At 35.1% G+C, this 12,478-nt stretch overlaps 1 protein-coding gene and 1 pseudogene across 1 annotated transcript; both read right to left on the bottom strand.

Moving 5' to 3' along the window:
* Positions 1-3,050: 3,050 nt before the first annotated feature.
* LOC114711059 (1,2-dihydroxy-3-keto-5-methylthiopentene dioxygenase 1) lies at positions 3,051-5,016 on the bottom strand. Its single transcript, XM_028895413.1, has 5 exons — positions 4,913-5,016; positions 4,643-4,730; positions 4,335-4,429; positions 3,914-4,153; positions 3,051-3,418 (listed from the first exon to the last, which is right to left on the bottom strand). Exons 1-5 carry the CDS (start codon positions 4,922-4,924, stop codon positions 3,293-3,295), a joined length of 561 nt encoding a protein of 186 aa, XP_028751246.1. The 5' UTR covers positions 4,925-5,016; the 3' UTR covers positions 3,051-3,292.
* A 752-nt stretch (positions 5,017-5,768) lies between these two features.
* LOC114711082 (putative uncharacterized protein DDB_G0270496) lies at positions 5,769-12,243 on the bottom strand (annotated as a pseudogene).
* Between the last annotated feature and the right edge of the window lie 235 nt (positions 12,244-12,478).

Raw genomic sequence — 12,478 nt, 5'->3', positions numbered from 1 at the left:
CAAAAATAAATAAATAAAGATGTGTTTTCAACTTCTTAAATAAACATTTTTTTATGTACTTTTATCGCGGATAATCACAAAAAACACTTTACAAATAAAGCTTTTAAAAAAAAAACAAAGATAAAGACGCGTCCTTTATTGTTCAGTTCTTTATATCCTGTTCACACCTTTTTTTATTATTAATATTTATTGCTGTCATTCACTCAATATATATATTCATTACTTTCAAGTCACATTTTCTCGAGTTAAAGCTCTCGATGATTAACGACATCCCTATATCTTTCTCTGTACATGCAAAAGAAATCTTTTCCACGTCATGATATAATAGCTTTAGATCAAAGACAAAAAGAAATGTGAGGAGAGAGAGAATTATTGGGACACAACCAATATCTCTCTCTTTAGGGGACCTTGTTATTACAGTTGAGACATGGTATCAAAAGAAACCCTGCTATTTGATGACGCTAAGTCCTAAATACCGTTGCTTGGCTCTTATTATAAGAAAATACCATGACATAGAGGCATTGAAAAAGGAGGAGGAATTGGAAGGGGCAAAAAAAGAGCTCTGTGAGCTGTTTAGATTTTCTGTTTTTCTCTCAATTGTGTGCGAGTTTTTTTTTCCTTCCTCTTTAGAATCTTCTTGAGCGATGAGAGTTTTCCTTTTCTCGCCACTACTTGAGCGATAATCTAGACTTCTCCCTCCACGACATTTCCACCAGGGGAGATGATGTACGTCTTTTGGTTTGTTTTTTGTGTTATTGACTTTTAGAGATAGATTGGTTTGTTTTCCAGTAATGAAGGGATTTGCTTTTGGCAATTTTTGCTTTGATGGTAGCTTGACATTTGATTGACTAGATCTTGACTTGACACCTTTGATTTCCATTTTGGGTGAAGGACTATGTTGATGGCTATCTCTATTGCTCTTTCTTCTACCTCCAAGGGAAAGTTGTTGGATTAGTTCAGTGGAAACAAATCCAAGGCATCAATGAAGGGAATATGCATCCTCAAGGGATGTTGCTCAACATCTAGCTAATGGTGAGTTCTCCTCTTTTTCCCTCTCTGTTCTTGTTTGTCTAGCTAGTGTCTTTGGGTGCTCTTGCTTCTATGAGTTCTCTTATGGTATTCTACAACCAATTTTGGTTGCCATTTGCCTACAAAATGGGTTGGTCTTTTGGGGTGGTTTTTTAAAACTCCCGCCTCATACGATAGCATTGTTGCCGGTGATGACATTTTCCTCCTTGTAGATTGCAACGAAAAGATAGTGGGATTTTTTTCGACAAAGTTGACAATGTGTTTGTTTGGATTCACTTTTCAACAGTGGTTAAGTAGTTTTTGGGATTCAAAATCACATTTCACATATTATGAGATGTTTGGATAAGCTTCTAGGCTAGTTGACTTGTGCGCTGCAAGATGGAAAACAAAGGTATAACCTTATTTAGATGCTTATGAATCGTGCTTTTGGGTTGTGTGCGTTTTGATCTTAGTTTTTTCCTTAATACCCTTGTCTGTGCATGTGTTATTTAATTATATAGCGTGTTTTTTGCTTCTTTTTTTCCCCCTGATCGCCTGTGTATTTTTTTTTTATCAATATATAAAAAAACAACCGCTTAAATTGAGATTGGACTTGATATCTATGCAAAATTTGAATTTGAATTTGAATTTGGATTTTCATAATTAGGTAGTATTATTTGATTTAAAAATTTTACAGTATTTCTAATTTAAATATATTTTATTCATTAAATATTTTTTTTTGCTATTATGATAATTTAAAATTAAAATTATTATATTTTGTAAATTCATATTTTTAATCATTTTTTATTATTTAATAAAATTCATACCTATTTTGATCATTCTATAAACTAAACTTACTTATCCAATCATAATCTAAACAATTTTTTTACTTTACTAACTAACTTTTATAAAAACTAATCCAAACATAAATCACATTACCCAATTTAAGTTTTACTCAATCTCACTTTTTTAAAAGTCAGATTAAAAATAAGTTATTTTTTATGCCGTTAATATAAACGGACCAATGGCTGCTTTCTTAGTCTTTTTGTTGGGGTTAGTGTCTTTGTTTCTGGACAGGTATTGGCATTTTTTTTTTCCATTTATCTTTAATGAAAATATCATTAATCGATGATGATGAAGAATAAGCTCTATGGGGAATAATGCTATGTTTTGGTACCAAAACAAAGACAAAATCTCTCTCCTTGCTTCCTCCATTTATCTCTTGACAAGCGTATGCATGCACACGAATATTTCATGGGTACATTGTAAAATATACAAACCTTTTTTTTTTCTTGGGGCTGATCTTGTTTTAGTTGAGATGGAAATATCAACAAGATGAGTTAGAAGAAATCTTCACAAAATTTTGAATTAAATGAAAATAATTTTTTTTAATTGAATGTTAAGCCTCAACCACTACAAGGATTAAAAATGAACCAAACAAGTTACTATATACTATCTTCCTAAAAAGCTAATTTTCCAAAATCTAGAACAACGGAAACAAGCGAAGTGAAAATGCGTAATAGGCAAATAGTTGAATATATATGAAATCAACACAAGCAGTTAAGAGTAAAAAGTTCAACTTCTCAGACACTCGAAGTTAAAAAATGAATCTTGTCTATTGTCGTTGCAAAACTTCAACACGAGCAGTTAAGATTGAAAAGAAAGAAGCTCTTTTGAAGATCTTTTTTTTTAAAACCATATCTGAAATTAGTAATTACTGACTAATTCAGATTTTCAGCATTATAAAAATCTGTTATACATAAAAATCCTTACTTAAAATATATCAAATCTTTTCTATTTGACTCAATCATTTGTTTGAAAACCAATTCTTCTATGGAATCAGAATAAAAAAACCAATTCCATGTTGATAATTGGCATTGATATTATGTTGACTAGGATGTAAATATCTGGCATTGATAATTGTTACTCCAACAATTTTAGGACCACAGATTTTAACTCAATAAAACAAACTTTTAAAACTCTAACCTGACCCCAAAAAATGAAGACAAAACACAAATACAAAAAATCTCAAGCCAGCCATGTTCTTAAGCTCAAAACATATAGCTCTTAAATTTGTCCAACAGAGTTTTATCTCAATAACTACTGCTATTAACAAGGTTCAAATATGGAATATCTCTAGCACAACACCACGCAATATTATTCCAACAGTTGACATTATACACATCTCATGCTGCATGCCGGTCCCACTCCACAGATACACACAAATGTTTATACATGTATAAGATATTAAGATGCGTGTGTAATGTGCATAGACAAAAGACTCCTAGTGAGCTTCAAGTGGCACACCCGTTTTCACAAAGCTTTTAATATATTCCTTTCTTGCAGGATGATCTTCCTGTGGCCGATTATATGATGTCCACACTGGTTCTCCCTTGAATAGCCTCATTAACTGCACAAACACGCCCACGATATGACACATAAATAATGCCTATGTGTGTCATATTACATCCAAGTAGAGTATAAAAATAAAACGAAGGATAACAGAACCATGAATCCATAACATAAATAGGAAGAGATGTACAGTGCAAACAACAGAGCAGAATAGAATGGAGAATTTTTAGAACTTCCTGCAGGGTAAATCAATGTGTTTGCACAAGGGCCGTCAAAACAGACCTTTCAGCCGGCCCATTAAACCCTTTTTAAGTGGAGGGTCAGGCTTGTATTTTAGAACAATATATAACCTTTTTGAAAGAAAATTAAACTGAAGAACCTGAAATTAACTACCAAGGATCATTTTTAGTTAGAAGCTTACACGTTTTCTTAACTTAAAAAGACATAAAATCAAACACTTGGAATGTCAAATCATGATATTTTATATAGTTGAACAGAGTTTGAATTGCAATTCACATTTCCTCCCAGATGGAAGTCTTGAGAAAATTCATACCTTTACATAGTTGTTAGTGTCAAGGGTGAAGCGATGGTAGATTCCCGCAGGCAAAATGATGAGATCACCTGCCTTGACCAAAATGCGAATCCAACGGTCTTCTTTGTCTCTCACATCAAAATACCCAGTTCCTTCCAAACAATAACGAATCTCTTCATCCTGATGAATGTGCTCAGTATAGAAGGACTTCAACTTCTGTTCATAATTTTCCACTTTCTCTGGGCATAAATCCAGCAGATCCTGCACCACATTCAAGTCAGGGCTACTTCAGCATTAAAAAAAGGTTTAATTATGATGCTTTTGCAAGTTTGAAGTTTAAAAATATATATATATATATATATATATATATTGCAGCTTTGTGATTTTGAAAACAGGACAAGAAAGAATTGAAGAAACTGATCAAAGAATACAAAAATATTACCATGTAATTGTATCCCCTCTCCTCTCGAATCTTGCGCAACTCTTCATCGTTCTCGTAGTCATTCGGATTTAGCTTCCAGTACAACACTCCCAGTTCTGCAAATTCACAATGTTCAGCAAAAATACTGGTAAATTAAGAACTATACAGCTATGATATACATCACTGGTAAATTAAGAACTATACAGCCACGATATTCAGTCTCCCTCTCCCTCCCTCCCTCCCTCTCGCTCTCTCTCTCTCTCTCTCTCTCTCACACACACACACACATGCTTCCGGGCAGAAAAACAAGAAAAAGAAACAAAGAGGACCTGCCAATTGGCCCATAGACACAAATTCCTGGGGGTTGCGGAGGTGAGGAAGCCTTGGATCGTCATCGACGTCGTCCTTGAACCACGCCTGCCACAATTCAATCGATACTTAAAATTGAAAACCATAATCATATTTTTGGCCCAAAAAAAAAAAAAAGAACCACAATCATATCAATCTTCGTCTCCTTATTATACGAACGAAGAGCGATTTCTTGATGAAAAACTAAAATTACTTCGATAAAAGAGACAAGAAGCAGAACTAGAACTCACCTGGACAGCCATTAGTAGCGTAGCAAATGAACAACTCTGCCTTGCGGGGATCAGGCGAGCAGCGCGTTTATTTATATTGGGCAGAAAAACATGAGTTCTTTTTTTTTTTCACAAACTAAAAAAATTTGAGGCTCAAAATACCACGAAATATATTTGTGGCAATAATTTTTTGTCAATTCGAAGCAATAATGTGGTATCGGCATTTTGGTGACGATTTCACAAAGAAATATCGTTTTGTCGTTTTATCTGATTTTTCGAGCTGCCTCTGTTTTGCAGTAGCTTGATGTAATATATCTGTGGTTTGGAACTAGTTTGAATGGTTTTATCAGGTTTTATGTCTTGTTTGGCTATTACTGACCTCATATAATTACACACAGCCACAAAAAAGGGGTTGGGGGGAGCAGAGAGAGAAAACACGATTGCCTCTCACCTTCAAATTCGTCCACCTAAACAGTCAAACACAGATTTCGAAGATAGCAGGACAGCGACGTGTTGAACCTTTTTTTTTTTTTTTTGGCCAAAAGTTACGTGTTGCACTGCGTAACTCAATTCTATTCCAGATATTACTCGGCTCCTCGCTAAATAATCAGTTTGAAGTTTTGAACACAAGGTTCTTATTCTCCCCCTTTCCAAATAAATTTTCATAAAAAGACAACAGAATGACCATATCATCTATGACCATCTAAGATCATTTGAAATTATGATTTTAAACACGTTTCACATAAATCAAAATAAAACTCTCTGTTACATACTTAGCTCGTATCTGTTACAAGTAATAAGCCATTTCAAATGGTTTCCAAATTAAGAGAGTAATTTGTGGGTCCCACCTAAAAGTGAGATTCAGTGGTGTTCATCATCCTCCCAATAAAAAAATTACTATTACTCCTCTCGTATGTTTATCTTATATAATACAAAATCACTTGAAATGAGTTAAACCAACACTTAAATTAATACATAATCTAACATCATGGAATTGCTATTCAGTATGAACGTAATGGATGTACATTAAGAACAGAAGATTTGAAACTGAAACCTCCCATAACCATCAATCCTCACCACTACAGTAAACTGTTGCCTTCAGAGGAGAAAAACAAAATTCCTCCATTTAAACGAGTACAAATAGATCATGACAAGTTACTGCACAAATCTTGATGTCATTATCTGTTTCCAAGCATATGATTATGCTGCGCCAGTAGATGATCTCTGTGACTTTAATCCGAACAAATCTCCAAAAAGTTTAGGAACCATAGGTGGGAGATTCATGGACTCAGGAGCCATGAAGTTTACAATATTTTCATGAACGTTATACCTTCAATACCACATTGCCGAATAGAAACAACAAATTAGTAAAACAAAAATACATATCTTTTTCTATTCTGGGTAAGAGAGCAATGTATGCATACGTGACAAAAAGTAATGGTATGGAATGAAACAAGGATATGCCTTCTTCAGCTAACCTTATCTTGCGACTTTTTGAGGCTCGACGATCAACAATTTTCCTTTTCTTTTGTTGCGTCTTCTTGAAAGCATAAAATGCTTTCTCTGTGTGAACGATTCACAAACAGCAGAAAATGAGAAAGTGGCATCAGTTACTCATAATGACCAAAATAAAATATAAGTTAAATGAAAAAGGATGTCCTGATTAGTCCTATATTCCAAAGATATCAGAAGTAAAAACATAAATATGTTACATAAAGAATGTTTGTTCAGCCAAAAACAACACAGTTATTGCTTACCAGATGAAGTAGGACCAACTGTCTCAAAAAACTCTCTTAGTAATTGCTGATAAAATTCAGAGTCATCCAGAAGTTCAGGATCACCATCAATATGAGTTTCCTGAACAAATTCAAATTCATAATTGACATGTCGAAAGTAAAAGCAGGCAAAATATGAGTTCCGCGATGGCAGTGAAGAGCACATGGAAATATTGATTGATCACTCTTGCTAAGCACAAGCAAACAGAACAGGTAAAAAAGAGATCAAAATAATAAACGATGACAAAGATGCCAAGCACTGAGCATGAAGACTTGATCTATGGTTGAAACACTTGAATGACTTGTTTTAAAATATTACTAGGTACATACCAAAATGACTTACTTTTGTCTGAACAATTCAACATGAAAAAAAACATAAAGGTTCTTTTTTAACTCCATTAGCAATGCATTTGACTAACCTCTTCCTTAGAGCAGTCATGTGCCTCAGGAATCTGAAGGTGCATGCAGAAATGAGAAAAAAGTTAGTGGTTATAATCGTATTCCTGATGTCAGTCCACATAAACTGAATAGCACTCAAAAATAAATAACAAGAAACGAAAAAGCGAGAATGAGTCTCTCTTTATGACTGTTTGAGAAAACCGTAAACTGCATCATGTTTCTAAAACAAAAATGACGACACTGACTTACATTTCCAAATAAACTAAGAGCAGATCTTTTCAGCCGCATTTGCTTGATCATTCTACTGGGATCCCTCATATAAGTGGCAACTTGGTTGCTTATATCCTGTGATGGGACAACATGTTAAGAGTAAAACAGAATGTTCATCACAAAACAGAATCCTCAGTGAAATCACAAAGCCAGACCTGATTAAAAGCCTGTAATTTGCCTTTAAAGGCAGCAGCACCAGTTGTCACTTGTGTCATCCTCTGCCATTTGTTAACTGACCTGTCTCTGAAAGGTGCTACTCTACAAAACGCAATCATGAATAGCATCAACTAGGTCATAGTGTCTATTTTGATCAATTTTATGCGCATGCGCATAAATATAAGAACTTTAAAATGTCAAAAGGGCCGCTGGAACCCAGGAGCTCAAGTTGTTAAGTGAAGACCAATAATTGGCTTTATTAATATTTCTAACACGTCCCCTAACACAAGCCCTTAGGCTGTAAGTGTGGAAAACTGGAAAAAGCAAAAGATCACATTATTTTCTTCTGAAATTTAATTTGAAATAATCATTCATGAATCCAGAAAGTTTAGAAGTAGCGAAGATCCATGATTTAGGGCTGCTCACAAGTTGGGGAATAGATCACTTCATGTGTGCAGTTTTCTTTTTTGGGTTGTGGGGGTACTTAGCAAGATAGAAAATAAAGAAAATTTACACCAAATACATAACAAGGTAAGTTTCAAATATTACTGCCACAGATGGGGTTCAAGCAACAAAACTAAGCCTCAATGATGAAGTACGGTGGGGAAATGAACGTCTAGCAAAATAAGAGTCCAAGAAGATGAGGAAAAATACCTCTTATGCATCTGAGAAATCTGTGACCACTCTTCATCAAAATTGTCATCCAAATTCTTAGAAGTGTCTAAATGTTTTGGTGACCTTCCTGAACCTTTTAGAAGATAAAACAAATTCATGTTAGTTCAGAACACAATCCAAGCAGATATGCAACAGAGTAAAGGTTATATCGCATCCAAAAAGAAATGTAAATATAAATCCTTTCAACAACGTGCACAGACAGCAACAGACAATGCATCTATTTCCATTAGTGTAACATATTGCCCTTAAGCTTTAGGACCAATATTTTATAAATTCTACGCCACATACTCCCCCTCTAATCTTCATTTTTCTTTGCATGCTTCTCATGAATTAAGATGCATTTGCGCAGCAGCAGCAGCAGCAGCATCCAACTTTTGCATATCCATTTTATTTATTCTTATGCATCACAAAATCGCATTGGCCTTTAATAATCTGCCAAGACCTGAAAACCTGGACATAATAAAAATATCCTTCTTTTACACCAAACTCCAAGTAAGTTATGTCCTTCTCTTGGCCTTTAATAATCTGTCAAGACCTCCACAGACAACTAACATATATAGAATATTTAGAACAGCAATTGTTTCCAGCTTCCTTCCCCAAATACACAAGATAAGCAATTGCAGATGCCAGAGTCTGCAGCAAGTCAGTAAGAGAGACTTATTTTCCCTAAGCATGAAGTAGAAAAATAACAGCTACAGAAACCGTGCCAGCATGAAACTAGAACATTCTAATGTATGCTCAGTCACTAACTCACTAATCACTATCTTCCAAAGTTCTGCAGCGCTTAAAAAAGATTCACTCTCATTTAAACAACCTAGCATACTGTAACTTCACAGAAACTATAGTAATCTGCAGCCACCATACTTGTTAAATAGAGGCTCATCTACCCCATGCCCACCTCAACCCTAGCATTTTCAGGCTGCCAAAAAAAGAATATCCATTGTTGAAATGTACCTGTAACCTAATATTCAATAATTCAAAAAATTTATAAAATCCGAGTCACTGATGTAATTCAATAAATGCACTAAATTAGATACCAAACATTTACTTCTTCCCTAACAAAAACATAAGGATTCCACCTTCTGACAGATTTCAATACCCAACTTCTTCTCGCAATTCAACTTAGGTATGTCTTCACTTCTGGCACATACTAAAACCAAAGCAGAGAAGATTCTACCTTGAATCTAACATCTTTCCACACAACCACAAGCAATGGAAAAATCCCTAATACTGTCATACGGAATTTCAATTCCTAGGGAAAGTTATATTGCTAGTTGCTTCTTATCGGGACTGTTCCATGCAATCCTCAACAGAAATTTCAAGGATTTAATTAAATAAAATAAAAACATTAAAATAAACAATCAACAGAGAAGGATATGTTAACGTTAAGGTTAAATTACAGGGGGAAAACAAAGGACAACAAAAAGAAATCAATTACCATCAGAGGCTTGGGCAATAGATGGATTCTGGGCAACTAGGGCCTAATATAAGGAGAAAACTATCAGTGCATAAAAAATGAGAGAAGTAAAGACATAGTACTATAGATAAGTATGGTTTCTGTTTGCATAAAATGCAAGAGAACAGTTCTACATTCTCTTCTAAGCCTTTAAACAATTATACCTCTTGCAATTCCAATATAGAATTAACGTCTCCTTGCAGGAAGTCATAAGATCTGAATATGCTGCACTAACACCCTCATCAGAACCATATAATGAAGACCTGGCTGGCTCCTACAAAAAGTTTATCTCTTTGGCACAAAATTCTTATATGATAAATAAAATGTCATAGTAATCTTGAAAGGGGAATAGGAAAATACCTGGGGTAGCCTGTTTGAACTTGAATATGGCTTCTGAACTAAGACTCTAAGCTCAAGAATCTTGTACCAGAGTGCCTTCAGGAAAAACAAAATATATGATTACAAACTGAGCAAAGGACGGAAAACGTCCATTGAACTATATTCATATTATGGCAACAACTACAATTGAAAGCACTTACAAAAGAACTAACCAAAAAAAAAAAAAAAATCCGTGTTACTGTAATAAGAAAGAAATGGGTCGCTCAAAATAATAATTTAAAAAAGGAAAAGGATCCGGGAAAAAGGTTTAAGTAATAGGAAAATAGTTAATCATTACTCAATGAAATAATTTATATCAATTTAAACCCCCCCCCAAAAAAAAAAAAACACGCGCACATATGTCAGGAAATTAGTTAGTTGACATCATACCTTCTGGTGTTTTACAGCTTGACCTTTAAGGAGATCTTCATCTTTATGACGCTTCAAATTCTTTAAAGTGTCTCTGAAGTAGAAAAAGAATTTTCCATGCATCAGAATTTATGCCCTAAAGATAAAACTGGAACAACAAAATGATTCCACCATGACCATGACCAGAGTCTAATATAGAGATCACAATTGCCTAAGAGAATGAATAATGCATTATCAGGTTGCAACAAACAGGAATTGTACACGTGCAAAACCACCAATAAGTGTGGTTTACTCTGTTTCTTGGCCATATCCAAGCTCATAAATATAGGAAAAAACACTTTTTGCCAAAAAGATGCATTTTCAAAGAACACAATAAAAACACCAAAGCAAACAATCATCCCCAATACCTTGAGAACTCTCAAAGAAGAAAGAGATATTGGTAAATGCAACTCCCTCTCTATATGCAAATCATTTTTAACTTTTTTAAACGAAAAAAAGGAAATTTATTAAAAACAGTTGGAGTTCTTCCATTTTTCAAAAATTGACCCCAAAAAAAAAATCAAAATACCTTATTAATATTTTAAGAAGCGCCTAAAATATATATAGAAAGGGAAAGAGTAAAAAAGTACCAGTGTACATCATTATAGAACAGAATAGTGTTTGACGCGGTAAATTTACCCAATCAAAGCTGTGAATCAGAACATAATTGGCCTTACGGCCCATTAGATAACTGATAACTCCAAGAGTTTGAAACCTCATAGTTTAGACAGATACACGGAAGATCATCATGACTAGTAAACATCCAGCATACAATAACAACTACAAAGGGAAGTCTCCAACATCTCAACATCATTTAGAAACTTCAAATCTTGCAAAATAAGTCATTTACATCCATAAAGATGGAAATCTTACTGCTCCTGTCTATGGAGTTCCCTATACTCTTTCTCGAGCTGCTCCATCTCATCATTGTTCCATTTATCTTCCTCCACAGTACCATCTTCGTCATCACAGGTTCCCTCCTCATCATCTTCATAATACTCCTCCTCGTCGTCGTCATCATAGTCCTCTGCATCAGACTCCACCTACATCAGCAAATAGCCCTCAATCACCCAAAAAAAATCATAAAGATTACATAGAAGAGGACGAAATTTCCAGCCAATACTTGCCTGTTCACTCTCCATGTCGCTGTAACCATCCCAATCAACATCATTGTTTTCTGCTTCTCTGGATCTCTTGCCAGATAACCCCATCTTACAACTAAATGGAAAAAAATCGAACATCAACCAAACATTTAAAGAAAAAACAACTAATTCAGCCATTTCCTCGTCATAGAGACATTCACAAGTCCCAAACACCAAAAATTACACCAAATACTAAATAATGCCCATTCCAAAATTGCTATAGCTTTTTCACAAGTCAACAAAAATGACACGGCCATAGCTAAAGCCTTCCATGCTGGTTGCTGGGTTCCAGACTTAAGGCACTATCCTAACCACAAATTTGCAACGGTATTTTACTAAAATACAATCGTTCGAGTCACAGTATAATTATAAGAACATTTTTTTTCCATAAACATGATCAATATAGTTCCGCCTACCTGCTTCCGGGGTCATTCTTAATTAGCAGCGGCTTAACTCCATAAAAGAGCATACATATGAATATTATACCTACTAGTATGGATACAAACCTGATTAAAATGCTGAAAGAAAACGGTGGAGTTAGCTTAGGCTACGTGGGCGTGCCCCGCGACGAAGAAACAGGGTACCGCTTTGAAGTTTGAAGAAGAAAAGGATGGTTTGAGCCTCGTGAAAGCGCTGGTCGCTGGACGCTGGACGCTGGACGCTGTTTGTGCGATGTAGGGACTCGGGGAGGCCGGTTGCGTGGGAGGGTACCCGCTTTGAGGCTTGAAGAAGAAAATGATGGATTGAGCCTCGTGAAAGCGCTGGACGCTGTTTGTGCGATGTAGGGACTTGGGGAGGCCGATTGTGTGGTTATGGGTCAGCTTAATGGGCCTGAAATTCAGGATTGATAAACCAGTTCATGTCAATGTGGGTTTAAGCGACTATTATCATGTAAATGTGGGCAAGTAGCTTCTGTTATTTGTACCCA

The sequence above is a fragment of the Neltuma alba genome, unplaced genomic scaffold (genome assembly GCF_004799145.2).
Source record: "Neltuma alba isolate B1F8T4 unplaced genomic scaffold, ASM479914v2 tig00011277_pilon, whole genome shotgun sequence".
Classification (NCBI taxonomy): domain Eukaryota; kingdom Viridiplantae; phylum Streptophyta; class Magnoliopsida; order Fabales; family Fabaceae; genus Neltuma; species Neltuma alba.
Note: the sequence above shows the minus strand (reverse complement) of the source record. Positions and strands in the feature narration are given on the sequence as shown.

Bases quoted from the DNA above. Each gene is read 5' to 3' on its own strand.
- LOC114711059 (XM_028895413.1), bottom strand. The intron at 4,430-4,642 runs GTCCTCTTTGTT...GTGAATTTGCAG, and splicing joins GTCTATGGGCCAATTGGCAG to AACTGGGAGTGTTGTACTGG. The intron at 3,419-3,913 runs GTATGAATTTTC...GTGTTTGTGCAG, and splicing joins ACACTAACAACTATGTAAAG to TTAATGAGGCTATTCAAGGG.